This window comes from Tinamus guttatus, unplaced genomic scaffold (genome assembly GCF_059628265.1).
Source record: "Tinamus guttatus ecotype Peru unplaced genomic scaffold, ASM5962826v1 Tinamus_guttatus_pri_ptg000294l, whole genome shotgun sequence".
Taxonomy (NCBI): Eukaryota; Metazoa; Chordata; class Aves; order Tinamiformes; family Tinamidae; genus Tinamus; species Tinamus guttatus.
The window spans coordinates 64,268-84,862 of record NW_028288828.1 but is presented as its reverse complement, the minus strand read 5'-3'; the positions used below and the strand labels follow the sequence as shown (position 1 = coordinate 84,862).

Genomic DNA, 20,595 nt, shown 5'->3' with positions numbered 1-20,595 from the left:
AGATACCCATATCGGGGACACATGTTGTGGGTGGAGGTGCTGGGGACACCTCTTTTGGGTACACGCGTGTCATGGGCAGCAGTGCTGGGGACACCCATGTCAGAGACACCCATGTCGTGGGCGGAGGTGCACAGCCGTGTGGGCGCCAGGGGCAGCCGGGACTCTCGTGGCATCTCCCCAGCGGGGCCTCACTGACATGGACGCTCTGCGCCGTCCTTGTTGTCCCCGGTGCTCCCTGCTGGGTGACGGGCGGCGCTGCCGCGGGGCCCGTCGCGTTTCACCGCATTTGGGGCGCTCCGGGCCCGGCTCGGCGGACAGTAGGGGGCAGGCGGCGGGGCTGGCCGCATCGATGGGGCCGACCGCTCTGCGCTCGGCTCCTCCGCCCTGCCTCTCGGCTCTGGATTAGCGAAACTGGTGACGTGGGACGGTGCCTGCCGTCCCCCGCGGCGCAGCGCACCAGGCACATCCAGCGCACCCGGAGCACCGAGCCGTGGCGGCAGCGACGCTCTCCTTCCGCGGCGAGCGGTGAGAGGCGGCGGCAGTGGCGCGGAGGCCCCGGGGGCAGTGGCGCGGAGGCCCCGGGGGCAGGCAGGCTTTGGCGGCGGGGCCATGGCGCTGCGGGCGCGGGCGCTCTACGACTTCAGGTCGGAGAACCCGGGCGAGATCTCGCTGCGCGAGCACGAGGTGCTTAGCCTGTGCAGCGAGCAGGACATCGAGGGCTGGCTCGAGGGCGTCAACAGCCGCGGCGACCGCGGCCTCTTCCCGGCCTCCTACGTGCAGCTGATCCGCGCGCCCGCCGCCGCTGAGCCGCCGCCGCCGCCCGGCCGCTACGCCAACGTGCCCTCCGGCGACTTCGAGCCACTGCCGCCGCCGCCTGCCGCCCTGCAGCCCGCGGCGCCCGAGCCCTTTGCACTGCCCCCCGCCGCCGGCTTCACCTTCCCGCCCGCGCCCTACGGCGGCGCCTACCAGCCGAGCCAGGGCAGTGATGACGACTGGGACGACGACTGGGACGACACCTCCACAGTGGCCGACGAGCCCGGGGCCCTGGGCAGCTCCTACGGCGACTACGAGGCGGTGGTGCCTGGTGGCGGTGGCCCCGGCCGCTACCACCTGTCCATGCGCTCCGAGCTGTTGCTGGGCTCCTGCAGCAGCAGTCCCCACCCAGGCAGCCACCTGCACCCGTCTGGCGGCAGCGCCAAGAGCTCGGCCACGGTGAGCCGCAACCTCAACCGCTTCTCCACCTTCGTCAAGTCGGGCAGCGAGGCCTTTGTGCTGGGCGAGGCATCGGGCTTCATCAAAGACAGCGACAAGCTGTGCGTGGTGTTGGGCCTCCGCGGCCCTGAGTGGCAGGAGAACCCCTACCCCTTCCAGTGCTCCATTGAGGACCCCACCAAGCAGACCAAGTTCAAGGGCATGAAGAGCTACATTGCCTACAAGCTGGTGCCCAGCCACACGGGGCAGCAGGTGCACCGCCGCTACAAGCACTTCGACTGGCTCTATGGGCGCCTGGCTGAGAAGTTTCCCATCATTTCTGTGCCCCACTTGCCCGAGAAGCAGGCCACTGGTCGCTTCGAGGAGGACTTCATCTCCAAGCGCCGCAAAGGCTTGGCCTGGTGGATGGACCACATGTGCAGCCACCCTGTACTGGCCCAGTGCGATGCCTTCCAACACTTCCTCACCTGTCCCAGCACAGATGAGAAGGCCTGGAAGCAAGGCAAGCGCAAGGCGGAGAAAGATGAGATGGTGGGTGCCAACTTTTTCCTGACTATCAGTGTCCCTGCTGGCCCCAGAGTCGGCCTGGACCTGCAGGAGGTGGAAAGCCAGGTGGATGGCTTCAAAGCCTTCACGAAGAAGATGGACGAGAGTGCCCTGCAGCTCAACAACACGGCCAACGAGTTTGCCCGCAAGCAAGTCACTGGTTTCAAGAAGGAGTACCAGAAGGTAGGGCACTCCTTTAAGTGCCTCAGTCAGGCCTTTGAGCTGGACCAATGGGCCTTCTCAGCAGGCCTCAACCAAGCCATAGCCTTCACTGGGGAAGCCTATGACGCCATTGGGGACCTCTTTGCAGATCAGCCCCGGCAGGATCTAGATCCTGTGATGGACCTGTTGGTGCTCTATCAGGGGCATTTGGCCAACTTCCCAGACATCATCCATGTCCAGAAAGGTAACACCCTTATATGTCTTCCGAAATGAGGAAATTTTATTTATTGGTGCTAGGTACATGGAGGGAGGAAGCAGGGGCTGAATTTGTGCTGGATCTGGCTTGCTCGACTTGGGCTAAGTCTTCCAGTGTTTATTCAGGTAAACTGCTGATACAAAACAAAACACAACAGTGATAATTTTCATTCTGTGCCAAAGACCAAAACTTTACTGGGAATTTCATTGGCTAAAGGTCACCATTTTTGGCTGTGTGTGTGTGTGTATATATATATATATATATATATATATATAGAGAGAGAGAGAGAGAGAGAGAGAGAGAGAGGAAACCATATCTGTCTATACTACAGATAAAGATTAAAGAGCTTGTTTAGAAATGAAGTGGCGTGAAAACATGTATTACTCTTTTATATATGTTAGATCTTAGATATTAGGTCTTAAATCTCTGAAGTAACCAGAAGATACTCCAGTTGTTCATCCTGTTTGAGGTTTAGCCTCATAACGTTGTGTTACATGTGTTTTGCAGTGTAAGACATTCAGAAGAGATGTTCTAAGCAGATGGCTTTTGTCTGCTTGGCTACACACTTTTAATGCTTGCCTGAGGTTAATAGTCTGCCAGCATGTTCTAAGCAGGAATTGTTCAGATGCTTGTTATCATGAAAAGGTGTTGCTCATCTGTTAACCTTGCTGCAGCTTTGTGCCTGAAATGCAGCTCTCGGGTTCCCACTGCTGTTTGTGTGGCACTTCATGATTCACAGGAGAGAAATCTCCAAATTATCATCTGCTGTGTAACTAGTGGCAGTTGTTCAGAGGAGTAGAAGTTTGTAATGCTAAATCTGTGTAGGTGGTTTTGCTGCTGTGTGGTTAACACTCTTCATATCTCCCTTTGCTGTTATATTCCTTTTCCATGATTTTCAACTTGAAGATCAGAGGTGTGTGGGAATTATAGCTGTTAAAGTGATCAAGAAGGCATCATATAGGCTGTACAGAAAATGGTGTGTTTAACAGTTATAAATCAAAGAAAATAGGTGAGCTGCTTCTCTGGAATTTTCTTAGACATTCTTAGCTGTTGTTCTGTATCCTAAGTGGCAGCACTTGCATTGTCACAGTCAATCAGTCATTTTTCCACTTTTGAGACTTTTAAATTAATTTTGTATCTAAATCAGTGCCTTCAGATTTAAGACAAAACAGTTCAAAAAAGCCAGCTTTCAGAAAGTCTGCATTATTGCTGGGAAAATCTGAGAAACGAGAGTTGGGATAAAGTGCTAAGTAAAATGCCAATTTGTTTTTATGTAAGAAAGTATGTTTTTCATTTAAAAAAATACATCAAATCCACACTATCATTCCCTTGTATAATCTTTGGAATTGAGTGAAAACTTGGAAATTGTAGTATTATTTTGTAAAGAAGAGGAGCATGTAATCTAACCTTTGAGTTCTTTTAGCTGGTGTGGCATTGTGTCTTGATAGCAACTTTCAAACATTTTAAATTTGGAGAGAAGGATGACTTTGGCCATATCTCATGTTTAAGATGAGAGAATTGTAAAGTGTCAACTAACAGATTATTTACTAGCTGAAATAAAATTGCAGATAGTATATACTATTTAAGTAATATATCTTAAAGCTTTAAGACTATATAGAGTTCTTCCCTGTAGTATTTTTGAGGACTTTACTTTGAGAAGAGGATTAGGAATGAGAACATATGTGGCTGACTCGACCAATATTTCCTTCAACTTGTATGTTTTTGCTTCCTCTGGGTCTGTTTTAGTTTGCACTTATTGGTGAGATTTACCTTGACGAGCTAGGAAAAGTTCTTCCAAGTGAGCTTCTACTGGAGAAATGCATGAGCTTGGCACATGAGCAGATTTAGTAGCCTCTAGGATAACACTTTTTTTATGGGGAAGATCATTTCTTCCCCCCAGTATCTTGCTGTTTTACTACTCTTAAGAGTTACTAATAACAAGGGATGATTTTTCAATTCTAATTGATAAACTCAATTTAAAAACATGAACAGTTTGTTCAGTGTTTTTACAGCATAATTGTTTTAAATTTACAATCTGGGAAAGTTGCCAGTACTTGAGAATTATTGTTATTTCTATAGACCAAACAAAAATCTCTTGGTGATAATAATTGTCTGAAAAGCAGAGTTCAAGTGTCTTTCATTGTTTTATTTTCTAGTGTACAATTTCATGTAACAAAATGATCTCAAAGCACCCTTAGAGGATGTAGAAATAGTGGCCTGGTTGGCACATTGCTAAAATGGGCATGACTTGTATAAAGATGAACTCTGAAGTTATGAGTATTTCTACATAGTGCAAATACATTGTCCATTTGGGATGAAAAGCCTGGTTCCTTTCTATCCTGCATTTCTACATCCCCCTCTTCCTGACAAACAGGACAAGCAGATAGAGAAACCTAAAACACAGGCTGGACACACCAATCTCTGGTTGTTTACCTGTTGTCCGTTAGCAGGATTGGACCCAGATAGCAAGAGAGTCAAGGAATTGGCTGGAGGCAGGGGGAGGGAGCGCGTGGACAGTGTATGCTCACATACTCGGAGAATATATATGTTTGGTCTGATGCTCAATAAAATGGCTTCTGGTCCTAAACCTTAAGCCCCTGCTCCTTTCGATGACTCCCACAGTGTAAGAAAAAGGAAACTTTTTTTTTTGCACATGTGTATTAAATAGGCTATTTCACTGAGCAGAGCAGTTACTCAATAGTCAGAATGGTGCTCATAAACTGGTGGCAGCTGTGGCAGCTGTTAAGCAGAAGAGTTTATTTTGCATATGGAGCTATTTTCAAAGAACACAGAATGGATGTGAATGGATGAAAGCATATGTAAGTGTACATGCATTCGTGACTTGCAAGTGCAGGCCACAAGCACAAGCAGCATACCTAGTCCTAGTGGACACCATCAAGTCAAAAAAACACTGTCAGCAACTATGATAACAGAAAACCCTAAAATTCCACTTCTCTGCTGTGTTCCCCTTCAATTTTACTGTGCAGCCCTCAATCACATCTCTGTTGCAGATAGTTAGGGTCCGGCGGCCGGAAGATATCGTGCTGTACGGAAAGATAGGGCCCCTAATAGCCAATAGTGTTAGTTTATGATGTAAGCAGACAGATGTGACGTTGTAACCCTTAGCTATATACCACCTTGTTACCCATCAATAAACGCCATTTGCCGTCCACCACATTGGTGTCAACTAGCTGATGGCCCGAGCGGCCTGGGGGTGGTCGCCGTGCTGTTCCTGAACCAGGTCGCCGCGCCGTTTGAACGGCAACAGTAGACCCTCTCTGCTTCATCTACAGAGATAACAAGACCTTTAAAATATAAAAATATAATTATTTCCTGGTAAAACTATAATCAGAGAGTATCGTAATGAAAACCCTCTCCCCACATCCATCTCTTTGCCAGAGGTGTAATGATTTTCCCACCATTCCCTAACATTTCAAACAGGTCTCTGGGCCTGTAGTATTTGCAGCTGCACAGTAGTATTTCCCACAGTTGATCCAGTTTAACATACCAATATATCTTTTCCCAAATGGAAGTGCAGTCTTTCACAAATTTGGCCAAAATTTCCTTGTCTTGTTGCAACTTCAGGGTCTTGTCTTTACAGATAATATTTACTGGTATATACAGGTAATAACATCGGTATTTTTCATTTAAAATACTGATGTGGATAATGGATCTTGAGGCTGAAGCACTTTGTTTTCTGAGGTCCTGGCCCAGGTTTCGCACCCATCAGTGTCCTCCCATTGCTGCAGCCAACGGGTGACACGGTTGTTATCAGGTCGGCCTACCTCAGGCTCCCCAAGGGACTGAAAGTAAATGCCTTTTTTCCTCTGACTTTTAACTTGGTACAGGCCAGGGTCAGCAGTGGGCAGCATGGACCCCTGAGAGAGCTCTGAGGCACTGACCTGGAGCAGGAGCTGCGATGGACAGCACTCGGCCCAGAGGCAGTGGGTCCAAACTCAGCAGCAGGGCCACTTGTCGCCTGGACTCATGACTTCAAACATCTTGCTTGTCTGAGAGACAGTGTCTGCAAATGAATTTAGGGAAGGAAAATATGACCTGGTGACCAGCCTTTGAAGACTACTAGCTCTGGTGTAGCCATGCACACTAGGTACTATGTGGGGGTGAGCAGAATGCTCAAGTTTGTGTATATTAAGGAGATTTCCCCACAGTATGGCTGAAGAGAAGGACAAAGGAAGGGGAGAAACTGAGCGGAGCCATGAGTGGGACAAAAGAGCAGATGCCAAGAGGTGGGGGCCTTTACAAAGGAGGGAAATAAGGGAATTCCCCCACATTCTTCAGCAAGGGGGACAAAGGAGTTGGGTGACCTCAGGTGAGAACAGATGGCAGGAGGCAGGAATTTGGTATAGGCAGGCTGGGAAGGCTGTAACTTCTGAGTACCTCGGCCAATGGGGAAAAGGAGAGGGCGTCCCTCGGTCAGGAAATTAGGATAAAAGCGGGGCTGCGTCCTCCAGCAATTTGAGAGTCCCCACAGGGATATGCCCGGTGGACTCTCCCTTTATTCGAATAAAGTTTTAGGACTCCTCTGTCTCCTTTTTGGACATTCAGTTCTTGACAGCGAGATTTTCCGCACAATTGGGGCTCGTCCGGGATCCTTCCACCTTCCGGGAACAGCAGATGGCGATCGGGGTCAATGGTGCGCCTCACCAAAGCTTTTGGTGATCGACTCCCTTCGACGGCAGCCTGCACCGGATGACTGATTGGGTTCCCGAGACTGTCCGGAGACAGACGAGAAGCGGATCAGGGGGATCCGCAGGTAGGACCAGGAGGGGGTCCTCAAGTAGTCTGACGGAAAGGACTACTAAGTCCGACGGAAAGGACTAGGTCCGACGAAAAGGACCTCTGGGTAGCGCTAAGTCCAACGGAAAGGACTAGGTCTGACAGAAAGGACCTCTGGGTAGCGCTAAGTCCAACGGAAAGGACTAGGTCTGATGGAAAGGACCATTGAAATCTCACTGGTGAGTACTGTGGGACAGTGGGGAACAAAAGGGTCGACGACCCCTACATGGACGCCCAGGGAGAGCAGTAAAGGGAAGCCAAAAGAGGATGTTGGGAAAAGGAATGACAACCTTGACTTATCCCCATATAGTCCCTTGGGGAGACTGTTGAGGGTTTGGGGTAACCTGCGCATTCCCCCAGAAATAACCAAGGAATTAATGATAAAATATTGTTGTTTTGTTTGGACAGAGTATAAGTTTCCAGGGGGATTTAGGTGGCCCCCTGTAGGGCTGGACCACAATCCTAGTCCTTGTCAGGTTTTGTGCCAGTATCTCAGTGATACTGAGAAGGGTCTCATTGAGAAAGAATGTCTGTCAATATGGTTAAGGGCAACATCTAGAGGAATCTATGTAAAAAAAAGGGAGAAGAGAAAAAGGGAAACAGGAATCCGAAGAAGGGGAAAATAAAACAGATAAGGAGGTGTGGGATGTCCTCCAGTACATTCCCCCAACTTAGCATCAAAATCCATCAGGAACCACAGCTGCTGTCCCCTCTCTACCTCCTGCTTCTAGCGACAGTGAAGAGGAGGAGGAATGGGACATTTTGTCCCTTTCAAAATAAGAAAAGGCAGCCAGTAGTACAAGGTGCCAAAAGCCCCCAAACCCAAATGCCTCTGCGACAGGTTCCACTGGGAGGCCAGGATGAGGGGGGGGCGGGGCGCGGTTTGGATTTGTGGTTGTGCTTGTGCTCCTGATCACACAAGATATAAGGCGCTCAAATAACTTATTTAGATGATCCTATAGGGGTGGGGGAAAAGATAGATGAATATCTAGGAAATGCAGATTACACTTGGAAGATTTGGACTTTTCTTTTAGGAATCCTTTTTGGATCCCAGGGAAAGAGGATAATCTTGCAAAAGCTTGTCAATTATGGGAGGATGAGCACACGCAGGCAGGCCAAAATGCAGTTTAGACTGCCCTCAGGAGAGAGGAAGGACATTGGAGGAGGGAATGCCCACAGAGGCCAGTAGATCCTCAGGAAAACGAAAAGGAAATTCACCGACTGGATTTTAAATGGATTGTTAGGGGTGTCGAGGGCTTCCATTATAGCAGGGACCCACTATGCGGGAGCCCTTGATAACACGTAGGGCGGTTCCAGACCGAGAGGAAGTGTGTTTCTGGATAGACACAGGGGCCTCTCGATCCATTTTGAACTTTATGCCAAAAGGAGGGCAATTGTCAAAAGGCTCCTTGGTTATCAAAGGGGTAAGTGGAAAAGGCAAGCAAGTGCGTCTTCTCCAGCCCTATTAGTGGGTGTGGGTAATAAATTTGAGATGTATGATTTTCTTTTTGTTATTTCTATAGACCAAACAAAAATCTCTTGGTGATAATAATTGTCTGAAAAGCAGAGTTCAAGTGTCTTTCATTGTTTTATTTTCTAGTGTACAATTTCATGTAACAAAATGATCTCAAAGCACCCTTAGAGGATGTAGAAATAGTGGCCTGGTTGGCACATTGCTAAAATGGGCATGACTTGTATAAAGATGAACTCTGAAGTTATGAGTATTTCTACATAGTGCAAATACATTGTCCATTTGGGATGAAAAGCCTGGTTCCTTTCTATCCTGCATTTCTACATCCCCCTCTTCCTGACAAACACGAAAAAATCTGGGTAGCTGTGCCCAAAACATACCCAAATCTGTGGGTGGAACGTGAGACTGCCTTGTCTGATAGGCAAGTGAGTATAGTATTAGACTTGCCTTGTTATGGGTTTGCTCTGCTGCAGGTAGTTGGACAGCTACTGAATGTGATTTGGGATTTGAGATAAGCCGTAAGGACTCCTGTTTAAATCAAGATTAAATTCTGAGTAATATACAAGAGTTGGTTCAAGCATGCTTTGTGGTCTGAACTGAGCAGTTTGCCTTTGTGGGGTTTTTGAATAATTTTTGCAATGTTTCTTCTGCAAAAAGAATGCCAAAGAATCCATGAGCTGGAGACAAAAATTCTACGTCTTTTGGGCATTATCTCTTCTCCTAAAATTACAAACCAGAATCATAAAGCCCACTGTTGCTTTGTCCATATATTGGCTGGAGCATGTGTTAACTCTTAATTCTTCTGGGGTACAGTTTTTTCCACCTCTTGTGTTGAGGACCTTGTACATGATCTGAAATGTTTGGAGCAGGATTGTCATTTTGGTCAATTGTATAAACATAATAATAAGTAGACTGTGGGTATATTTTCAGACTGCTTCTGGTCTTATGTTTACTGTCAATATTTCATAAAGTGACAATAATTTCAATAGGAGATTTCTAACGATTCACCTCTTTCTACCTCCTTTATAATCACGAGTACGCAGTTTAAGGAATTTTTCCAAGGTGAGAAAAAGTTAAGCTTTTTTTTGCTCCAGAAGGGATGTAAGAAGAATCCGAACTTTGTTGTACCGCATTCCAGTTGAGTACCAACTGGGCTGTGCTCTGAGCCCTTGTCTGGAACTGTGTGCCCTCCAGTCCTAGAGCTGAGAAGCTCCATTGGATTGAGACCGATGGTGCAGAACATGATGAGTTGGGAATCCCACATTTCTGTCTGGAAATACTTCATTTGAGAGTCTCACCGAGAAAAGCATTTTGGTTCCAAGACATGGATTCTCTGAAAACTGGTCATTTATAAGTTTTATTTTGAAAACTGAGCGCTTGAAGGGGAAAAAAAAAAAAAAAAAAAAAAAAAGCTGTAAGGGTAGGCAACAGCAGCAGAGTGGTAGCTCTGAGCATCTTAGCACTCAAAAAAACTATGAATCTATCCCTTAATACCTCTTAGGGAAATGTTTCTAAAGTGCTTACATGAAAGGATTCTTGTACATATCTGTGTTTTCTGGAATAGAAGATCCAAATATATTAGACAGAAATATACTTAGGTGGTTTGTTTGTTTGTTTCCCCCTCTGGCAATACATTTGCTGAAGAGGAAGATTAAGTTTAGTACACTAAAACTAAGCTACACTTTTATTTGTCATTTTCTTTTGCAGAAGTGGTGTATCTCCCAAGAAATACCAGATTTAGTTGCTTTAAGTTTGAGAAGTAAAGCAGCTTCTTCCCATCTCCATTTATGATAGAGAACACCTTTTTTTCTGAGTTACTGTGCTCTGCTTGTGAAATTTCCCTAGGCATGCTTGGCAGACTAGTTCCTAAACATTACTTGCTGGGGCTTCGCTCTACTGATGAGATCTTCTGGCTTCTGTAATCTACAACATAAAATGCTCATTGCAGGCCCATGCAAGCTCAGGTTCAGGAAACTTAAGCACCTATGAGAATTTGAGATAATATATTGTAGTTCATGCTTGTCTGTGGCTATCTAGTCTTGATATTTGCTTAGCTGGAGTGGAGAAGTGATTTTTTTTTTTTATTTTCAATTTATATTTGCGGAGTTACTGAGGTCTCTAATGACTTCTGAAAGTGCAAGAAATAGTGGTTAGCTTAATGTTCCATCTCTATTTTTTCAGAATCCTTCTTTGTCTTATAATTATGATGTTAATGATAATATAATTCAGTTATGATTTTTGCAAAACAGATTTGAGAAAGTGGTCTAAATGTTTTCTAAGATGTAAGAAGCAGTTGACTTCCTCTACATTCCCGGATTTAAATAATTATTTAAAAAAATAGCTGATTGATCCTTTTACTTCTTGATCACTGTTTTGGAAAAGTAAAATAAGGCAAACAGTCTTACTTACTTGAAGCAAGCTTAATGCTTTAAAGAGTGCCCAGAGTTTGTCGTTAGAATATTTTACAAGATTATAGCTGAAAATGCATTCCAGCTGCTTTGTGTCAAAATTTCAAGCATCAATAAAACCCAACCCTGAAGACTACTGAAATCTAGAGCTCTCTATAAATCCTCAGCAAGTCCTGAGAGGGGAAAAGAGGGATATCTGTGTTTGTGAATGAATTAGACAAATTTCATGCCTAAAAATCTGTATCGCAGTGTAAGAGCAGGGCTATTCTCTCTTGCTTCCTTTCTAGCCTCCTAAATTTGTTGTGAACTCATATTCTCTCCATCCTTTTTTTTTTTTTTTTTTAACTCTTCTTCCCCCCCTCCTTTTTTGTCCCTCAAATACATATCCTTTGCATGGGGTTGAACTCAGCTAAATTTACTGTCTAAAAGCTAGGCATGTAATCTTAGCCAGGTGACCGGTGCAGGCAGTAAAAAGAGATGGGTACCTGCATTTCATCTGTGCAAGGACTTTGACGCGCAGGGATGGATTACTCTAGGGTGCTTGTTGTATTTCTTGCCCTCTTAGCTTCCCAGTGCTGCGGCAGGGAGGATGCAAAGTTTGTCTGCTTGCTTCTGAAACGCCCACTAGTGTGTTCAGGTTACCAGCGAAGGTAACCGAGACTTTCAGATGCTTAAACTGTGAGAGCATCCCCATATTCAGCAGCTTTAATAAATTATAGCTTCCTTAGGGGTAAGTGTATATAAATCACCCAAAGAACAACGAGTAAGACTAAAATTGGGCAATGGCCTTATTTGAAAAAGTTTAAACAGTAAGAAAAATGTGAGCTTATACATCCTGTCTGCATGTAGAAAGCCTAAAAGATGCATGGGTTGCTTAAATGCTTAAGATGCTTAAAGAACATTTCCCTTTTCCCCTCATCTCTTTTTAGCTTACTCTTCTGAGGGAACAAGATTCATGCAGTCATGATGCGTTTCTGGGCCTTGTTACCTTTTGGAACATGTCAGCAGATTTCATATACATTTGAGGAGGGGAGAGTTTCCATAGATGCTAAAACCCCAGTAAATTTTTCAAAGCCAGGTACCTTAGCAGAGGAAGGATGTCTGAGCTCCCCTTGCGGGAGAGCTCGCGTGCATTGCTGCACGCCAGAGAGCCCATTCAGACTGCCCATATAAATGCTAACAGGCCGGAAATGTTTGGATCAGAGCTTGCACCTTTACTTTTGATCCTAGGAAATACAGTTCTCGGCTCTTGCAAGAACAAGCACTTCTTTCAAGTACTTGTTCGCTTTAGGCATTAAGGCTCTGTCTATTGCATAAACCTTGTGAATGACTAGAGAGTGGTAGGACAGTGCAGATATTAAGGAAGTAAAAATGATTTCCCTAGAAAAGGGAAGTAATTTTTGTTTTACAGACTATTTAATATTTTTTTTCCAAGTTGAAATTTATGAAGAATCAGAAGGCAGCAAAAAATCCACTCTCCCGCTCTTATAGATGAGAGAAGTCCAGGTCATGCAAAAATACTTCCATCAAAGCGCGGAAGGCAGGAATTGGTAGACTGAAAATGGAAAGTAACATCTGGAACTCCTTCAAGTCTTTGAGCGGAATGTGGTATTCACCAATAAGGGGATTCCCCCAAAGTCTGGCTGAAGAGCAGGACAAAGGGAGGGGAGAGACTGAGCGGAGCCATGAGCGAGTGGGACAAAAGAGCATCTGCCAAGAGGTGGGGGCCTTTACAAATAAGGGAATTCCCCCACATTCTTCAGCAAGGGGGACAAAGGAGTCGGGTGACCTCAGGTGAGAACAGATGGCAGGAGGCAGGAGTTGGGTGTAGGCGGGCCGGGAAGGCTGTAACTTCTGAGTACCTCAGCCAATGGGGAAAAGGAGAGGGCGTCCCTCGGTCAGGAAATTAGGATAAAAGCGGGGCTGCGTCCTCCAGCAATTTGAGAGTCCCCACAGGGATATGCCCGGTGGACTCTCCCTTTATTCGAATAAAGTTTTAGGACTCCTCTGTCTCCTTTTTGGACATTCAGTTCTTGACAGCGAGATTTTCCACACAATTGGGGCTCGTCCGGGATCCTTCCACCTTCCGGGAACAGCAGACGGCGATCGGGGTCAATGGTGCGCCTCACCAAAGCTTTTGGTGATCGACTCCCTTCGACGGCAGCCTGCACCGGACGACTGATTGGGTTCCCGAGACTGTCCGGAGACAGACGAGAAGCGGATCAGGGGGATCCGCAGGTAGGACCGGGAGGGGGTCCTCAAGTGGTCTGATGGAAAGGACTACTAGGTCCGACGGAAAGAACCTCCAGGTAGCGCTAAGTCCAACGGAAAGGACCAGGTCTGACGGAAAGGACCATTGAAATCTCACCGATGAGTACTATGGGACAATGCGGAACAAAAGGGGTGACGACTCCGACATGGATGTCCAGGGAGGGCAGCAAAGGGAAGCCAAAAGAGGATGTTGGGAAAAGGAATGACGACCTCGACTTATCCCCATATAGTCCCTTGGGGAGACCGTTGAGGGTTTGGGGTAACCTGCGCATTCCCCCATCTCTAGGTAGAGACCATCTCTAGGTACGTCAAGGAAAAGGTGGCACTCAGGAGTAGTCAACATGGTTTCACCAAGGGAAAGTCGTGTCTGATGAACCTGATAGCGCACCCTCAGCAAGTTTGCAGATGACACCAAACTGGGAGGAGTGGCCGACACCCCCGAGGGCTGTGCTGCCATTCAGAGAGACCTAGACAGGATGGAGAGTTGGGCAGAAAGGAACCTCATGAAATTCAACAAGGACAAGTGCAGGGTCCTGCACCTGGGGAGGAATAACCCCAGGCGCCAGTACAGATTAGGGGTTGACCTGCTGGAAAGCAGCTCCGCAGAGAGGGACTTGGGAGTCCTGGTTGACAACAGGTTAACCATGAGTCAGCAATGTGCCCTCGTGGCCAAGAAGGCCAATGGGATCCTGGCCTGCATCAGGAGGAGTGTTGCCAGCAGGTCGAGGGAGGGGATCCTGCCCCTCTACTCAGCTCTGGTGAGGCTGCACCTGGAGTATCGTGGGCAGTTCTGGGCTCCCCAGTGCAAGAAGGACATGGAGCTTCTAGAGAGGGTCCATCGGAGAGCCACAAAGATGATTAAGGGACTGAAGCATCTATCTTATGAGGAAAGACTAAGCGAGCTGGGCCTGTTTAGTCTGGAGAAGAGAAGGCTGAGAGGAGACTTGACCAACATGTTCAAGTACCTGAGGGGTGATTGTAGGGAGGATGGGGCCAGGTTCTTCTTGGTGGTGGCCAGTGACAGGATGAGGGGTAACGGGTGTAAGTTGAAACACAGGAAGTTCCACCTCCATATGAGGAAGAACTTCTTTCCTGTGAGGGTGACAGAGCCCTGGAACAGGCTGCCCAGAGAGGTTGTGGAGTCTCCTTCTCTGGAGATCTTCCAAACCTGCCTGGATGCCACCCTGTGCCACGTGCTCTAGGTGTCCCTGCTGGAGCAGGGGGGTTGGACTAGATGATCTCTAGAGGTTCCTTCCAACCTTAAGCATTTTGTGATTCTGTGAAATAACCAAGGAACTAAGGATAAAATATTGTTGTTTTGTTTGGCCAGAATATAAGTTTCCAAGGGGATTTAGGTGGCCCCTTGTAGGGTTGGACCACGATCCTAGTCTTTGTCAGGTTTTGTGCCTGTATCTCGGTGGTACTGAAACAGGTCTCATCGAGAAAGAATGTGCGTCAATATATGGTTAAGGGCAACATCTAGAGGAATCTATGTAACAAAGAGAGACGAGAAAAAGAGAAGCAGGAATCTGAAGAAAGGGAAAAGAAAACAGATAGGGAGGTGTGGGATGTCCTCCAGTACCTTTTCCCATCTTATCATCAAAATCCATCAGGAACCACAGCTCCTGTCCCCTCTCTACCTCCTGCTTCTAGGGGCAGTGAAGAGGAGGAGGAACAGGACATTTTTTCCCCTTCAAAAACAAGAAAAGGAAGCCAGTACAAGGTGCAAAAGCCTCTAAAGTTCAGACACAAATTCGGCAAATGCCTCTGTGACAGGTTCCACTGGAAGGCCAGGATATGGGGGATTTTGATTTTTAATTGTGCCACTGACCACCCAAGATATAAGGGGGCTAAAGAAAGGACTACCCCCTTATTTAGATGATCCTATAGGGGTGGGGGAAAAGATAGATGAATATCTAGGAAATGCAGATTACACTTGGAAGATTTGGACTTTTCTTTTAGGAATCCTTTTTGGATCCCAGGGAAAGAGGATAATCTTGCAAAAGCTTGTCAATTATGGGAGGATGAGCACACGCAGGCAGGCCAAAATGCAGTTTAGACTGCCCTCAGGAGAGAGGAAGGACATTGGAGGAGGGAATGCCCACAGAGGCCAGTAGATCCTCAGGAAAACGAAAAGGAAATTCACCGACTGGATTTTAAATGGATTGTTAGGGGTGTCGAGGGCTTCCATTATAGCAGGGACCCACTATGCGGGAGCCCTTGATAACACGTAGGGCGGTTCCAGACCGAGAGGAAGTGTGTTTCTGGATAGACACAGGGGCCTCTCGATCCATTTTGAACTTTATGCCAAAAGGAGGGCAATTGTCAAAAGGCTCCTTGGTTATCAAAGGGGTAAGTGGAAAAGGCAAGCAAGTGCGTCTTCTCCAGCCCTATTAGTGGGTGTGGGTAATAAATTTGAGATGTATGATTTTCTTTTTGTCCCAAATCGTGATTGCAATCTGCTGAGGGGTTGGAGTTGATGGCTAGATTGGGAATGTCAATTGATATTGCGGGGGATGAGAAAGAAGTTAGCACTACTGTAACTTTGTGCAAAGTGTCTGATAAAGCTAGGCTGAAGTGAACTCAGAAGTGTGGGCAGTTCCAGGAAAAATGATAAAACAGCAATTGACATGGACAGTCCTCCTGCAAGGATACACCAAGGCACTGGTCCTATTTGGACAAGCCTTGCAGAAAATACTGAAGGAATTTATCCCACCCCCAGGAGCCAGGTTATTGCAGTACATGGATGACTTGCCCCTATCAGGGGAACAAGAGAGGGTGGTGAAGGAAACTTCTGTGAAGTTACTCAATTTCTTGGCCCAAAAAGGGCTTAGGGTGTCTGGAAAATATATATATATGTGTGTGTGTGTGTGTGTGTATATTTATTTACGGGGCATATTTTGGCTGGAGGTTTAACCCAAAACAGCCCCAATGTTGTAGTATGGACATGAGAAGGAGAACAGAGCTTTAGAAAATTAAAGGATAAATTGACCAAGTCTTCGGCTTTAGCTCTTCTGGACCCAGAGAAAGAATTTGAATTATATGTGGATGTCAAACAGGGCCATGGCAAGGGAATTTTAGTGCAAAAACATGGAGGCATGCGAAGACCAATAGATTATTTTTCTAAAATGTTAGACCCAGTGGCTAAGGGGTGGCCTTATTGTCTGCAGAATTGTGCAGCTACGGCCCTAATGGTAACTGAGACCTGAAAACTGAGCACAGGGGGATCCCATGTTGTCAAGGTCCCATACCTGGTCGGGGCGTTGCTACCTGAAGGGGCTTCTGAATGGATGACGAGATTTAAAATTAAGAAGCGGGGGAGGGTTTAACCCAGCTTCTTGCCTGACTGGCCCCAAGGGAGAAGCATTGAGGGTGGCGGATCTCCGGAATCAGGCTAAGGAAGATTTGAGAGGCGTCCTTTGGCCAGATGGGGACAACGTGTTTATGGATGGATCTTCAGAAGTGGAAGGGAAACGCGCCCCAGGACCTGCCTACTGGAGGTAGTAAACTTACCCAAGAAGGAAGCCGTTGGGGCTCTAGAGGACTGGCGGGGGCCTTCCTCAAAACCTACACTACCCTTGGTATTTTTGTTCTGCTGAGAACGGGCTATTGAGGGCTGTAAGGCAAACAACCGAGCTGCAAGAGAAGTTGCAAGGGGAGGACGACCCTGGGCTGTCCGCCCATTCCAGCCATGCCAAGTAGACTTTACTGAATTGCCCCATACAGGGAGGCTTTAGCATCTTCTGGTAATGGCATGTCAGCTAACAGGATGGCCCGAGGCATTTCTGACTGCCGACTGCCTCAGCAACAACTGGATCTGTAATTAAGGTGTTCTTAGAACAAACGATTCCAAGATATGGGTTGGTAGAGGTGATAGATTCAGACAGAGGTACTCATTTTGCAGGAAAGGTCCTTCAAGGTGTCATGACTGCCCTGGGGATTCAATGGGACTTGCATACCCCTTGGCATCCCCTGAGCTCTGGTAGAGTGGAAAGGATGAATGGGAACATTAAAAGGCATCTTTTGAAATTGGTGTTAGAAACTAAGATGCCGTGGACATGACTTCTACCATTCAAGAATAAGAGCAAAACCCAAGGGAGACATTCAATTGTCCCTCTTTGAAATAACATTTGAGATTCCCTACCCTGCTAACACCCAACCTGATAGGGAGGTAGAGATAAGTGATGAATATGTGGCCAGAATACTTTCTCTTGTAAGGTCTCTCCGACAGGAAGCCCAGCTCGCACAGACCCTGCCCTTGGATATTGGAGTGCCAGGAGATTGGGGCTTGGTCAAAGAATGGAAAGAAGTGTGACTGGCAGCAAAGTGGAGTGGACCTTATAACCACAGAAACATCAATCAAGACAGCTGAGCATGGATGGCCAAGGTGCCAGAAATCTGGACTTCTCAGTTGAAGGAAGAGGATGGGAAGCCCCAGCTAATTCTCCATAGATATGTACCACTGGCTGGGAGTGGGTCTGGAGAATAAATGCTGGGTCTGTGGGAGTCCAGGAGGATATGAAGACTACCCAGGGTACTAGACCTATCGAACGCAGGTGGTTAGTTAATAACCTATGCAGAGTCCACTATGCTTCTAGAGATGGGCGTAGGGGTTTGTAAAAACAAATATTGTTAAAAAAAAAAAAAAAAAAAAAAAAAAAAGAGGAGAGATTGAGTGGAATGCTCAAGTTTGTGTATTCACCAATAAGGGGATTCCCTCACAATCTTTGAAAGCACATTATCAAAAACAAACCAGCTGGCTGTTTTTTTTTTTTTTTTTTTTTTTTTTTTTCCATTTGGCAAGTCACCTTTGAAATAAGAACATTTCAACCTTTCCAACATCTTTCTTGTTAGATTCTGTGTTTGAACAGTTAAAATGCCAAGTTAATATGTGCAGACTGTGTAACCTATCCAGCTGGTACCTTACTTTAAATTGCCTAGTTCAAATAGCACAGTATTCGAAGCGCCAATAAAAAAATGAAATCACATTTGGCTTAGCCCCCAAAGCATTAGTGTTATCAACAGACTAGAGCAAATAAATGGCAAACTTTCTACACAATGTGTTAATATTTTTTCATGAAGGCCGTGATGATTTAAACAAAAAACGAACATAGTGGAAAGTGCATTCAAAGTTTGGAGTGAATATTTCCTGAAAGTGTTAGTGGAGGGCACACATTTCAATGATCTTGTCAATGACTTTGTGTTCTCATAGGAGATCATGGAGAAGTGATGGTTTCAGCCTTTGTTTTAAGTAGTAATGTGCCATGTGTGAAAACTTATATAATTATGATGCGCTAAACTACCCATGTTAATGCCTACATACAGTTCCTTCATAACAACATGAAAAGGAGATTAATGCTATTGTTGAGAAGCTGGCACTGCATTTTGTCCCATGGGCAAAGAGCAGCTTGGTATTCTGCTTTTTTCAAGTTTTCAGTCATTATATGCATGATAACTTTGCCAGCTAGATTATAGGATCCCAAGGAATACACAGTCTACCAAGTTTCATGGCAACCACGCTGCATTTTCCAATTGCCTGCAGTTCTAGATAGGCTCAAATGCACCCTCCTTGAAAGGCAGACTGTTCTCTTCTGCCTTTATTTGGTTTTAATGAAAATTATTTTCTATCGTGTATGCACAGCCTCGCTTCTGATTTAGGTCATTTCTTGAAGTAGGCATTATGAATGTAGCATTTATAAAAGCTGTTAAAAATCTGTAACATCATTCTGACCAAAAAGTGCCTGTTCTTACCCTCCTGAGTGGGAAGAACTAATGTTCAGAACAGCCCGTGACATTTAAACTGTAGTAGACCAACTTAAGTTCTGGAAGAACAATGATTTATTGTAAAAGCCAGTTGAGCATAGGAAGAGATGAAACGTTGCCATTGCAGACTAACAGGTTTACATTCTGGTTGTATAGAGATACGCACCACCTTCCTCCTCTGCCCGAAACAGCATGACGTAATTTTCAAATGACAAATATACTGTATTTCTAACAAACAGACACATGGTACTGTGTTTCTTTTACCCAGGTATAATTTAAGTTCAGCTCCCTCCTGTATCCCGTGTGCAGCATCAGCTCAAGTGCTGTCAGAGGGAAACTCCTTAAATTGTGCCTGTGAGGCTGAGGAGCCAGGGCAATCCCAGCACTGGACAAAAGTAGCGTTATCTCATGTTTGCCTCTTGGGCTGCAATGCAAAATGCTTTGTTTATGAGCACAGAAAGCAATATATGTAACCTAGCTGAACTGTGGGTCTTTCGCTATTCTGTTTATTTTTAGGACATGAAGTTATTCCTTTCAGACATCACTATGGGTACACATAAAGTCAGCAGAGTTACTCGTTATTACAGTTCAAACGTGTACTGCAGTGGCTAGGATAAGGCAGTCTGCTGAAAGCACTGTCTGTATTCAGGACACCTAAAGATTTTTTTTTTTTTTTTTTAAATCACTGCATCTGAAGTTTGAATGGAAAACTTCCCACTGACTTTGCACTGTTTTCACTTGTGGTTACATAGCAGCATAGGGTGTTTTTGTTTTTTTAATGGGGTTATGCTGAGCAGTAGGTGAAACAGACTCCTAATTCTGTAGAATTTCCTTTGTTATTTTGACATCTTGCTCGCACATACAGTCGTTAGCAGCTCTATGAGCAAACTGTAGCTTGTTGCTTGCCTGGCACTGTAATTATGCTATGTATATGCATACCTACTGGCTATTGTAGGCACAGAGCATCTAATCAGATTTAAAATGTGGAGTTATAAGAGAAATGGGATTGCAATTAGACACATACAGTATTCATTAAAACTGGTAATTCTTTGAAGTTAAGTGCCATTCGACAGTGCATTCTAGCACCATCATTAATCAGTTATATATGAAATAAATGAATATCTTTGTTGAAATGAGTAAACATGATTAGAACTTTTCAAATTTCTGAAATCTCTGGTAAAGGCTGTTTTATTTTTTCACAATCTCTGAATTGTCTAGATTAAAAAGTGATATTATTTTGAGCTGGAGATCTCAGTAAAATCTTTCAGTGGGGTTTGCAAGAGGATAATTGGAAACCTACAATTCTACCTAGCATAAATCATCCATCAGTCAATCAGTGTTAACCTGAATTTTAGCAGAACGCTATATTTTAGGAGTTTAGATTTTTAGGTTATTATTAGTTTGTTTCAATAGTGTTTTGAGCAATCAGAGGAACAATAAAAATAAAGTTTTTAATTGCTACAGTATTTTACAATAATTGCTATTGTAAATAGCAAAAAAAAATAGCAAAAATTGTGACTTGCGGCAGATTCTAAAACACTATAGCCACTTTTGCGCATCTACATTAAAAATCCTTTATATGCTAAAGAAGGTGTAGTTTCATTTATCTTTGTATTGCAAACTTACTTTCATTTTAAAAAATAGAACTTTCTTAAAATGCATTTCTACTGTATCATCATAATTGAATTAGAAATCCAGGTTTTGAAAAT

The 20,595-nt window shown here is 45.3% G+C and overlaps 1 protein-coding gene across 2 annotated transcripts in view; it reads left to right on the top strand.

Moving 5' to 3' along the window:
- The first annotated feature begins 606 nt into the window (after nt 1–606).
- The window catches only part of LOC104579282 (sorting nexin-18), a 30,093-nt gene continuing 10,104 nt past the window's right edge, over nt 607–20,595 (top strand). Inside the window, exons 1-2 of one of the 2 annotated variants that reach the window (XM_088527895.1) lie at nt 607–1,112; nt 1,170–2,164. In XM_088527895.1, the coding sequence (XP_088384021.1) occupies nt 610–1,112; nt 1,170–2,164 (1,498 nt within the window). In that variant the 5' untranslated portion in view covers nt 607–609. Of the gene's footprint in view, nt 2,165–20,595 lie in introns of both variants that reach the window. The other variant, XM_088527894.1, reaches the window with a different exon arrangement.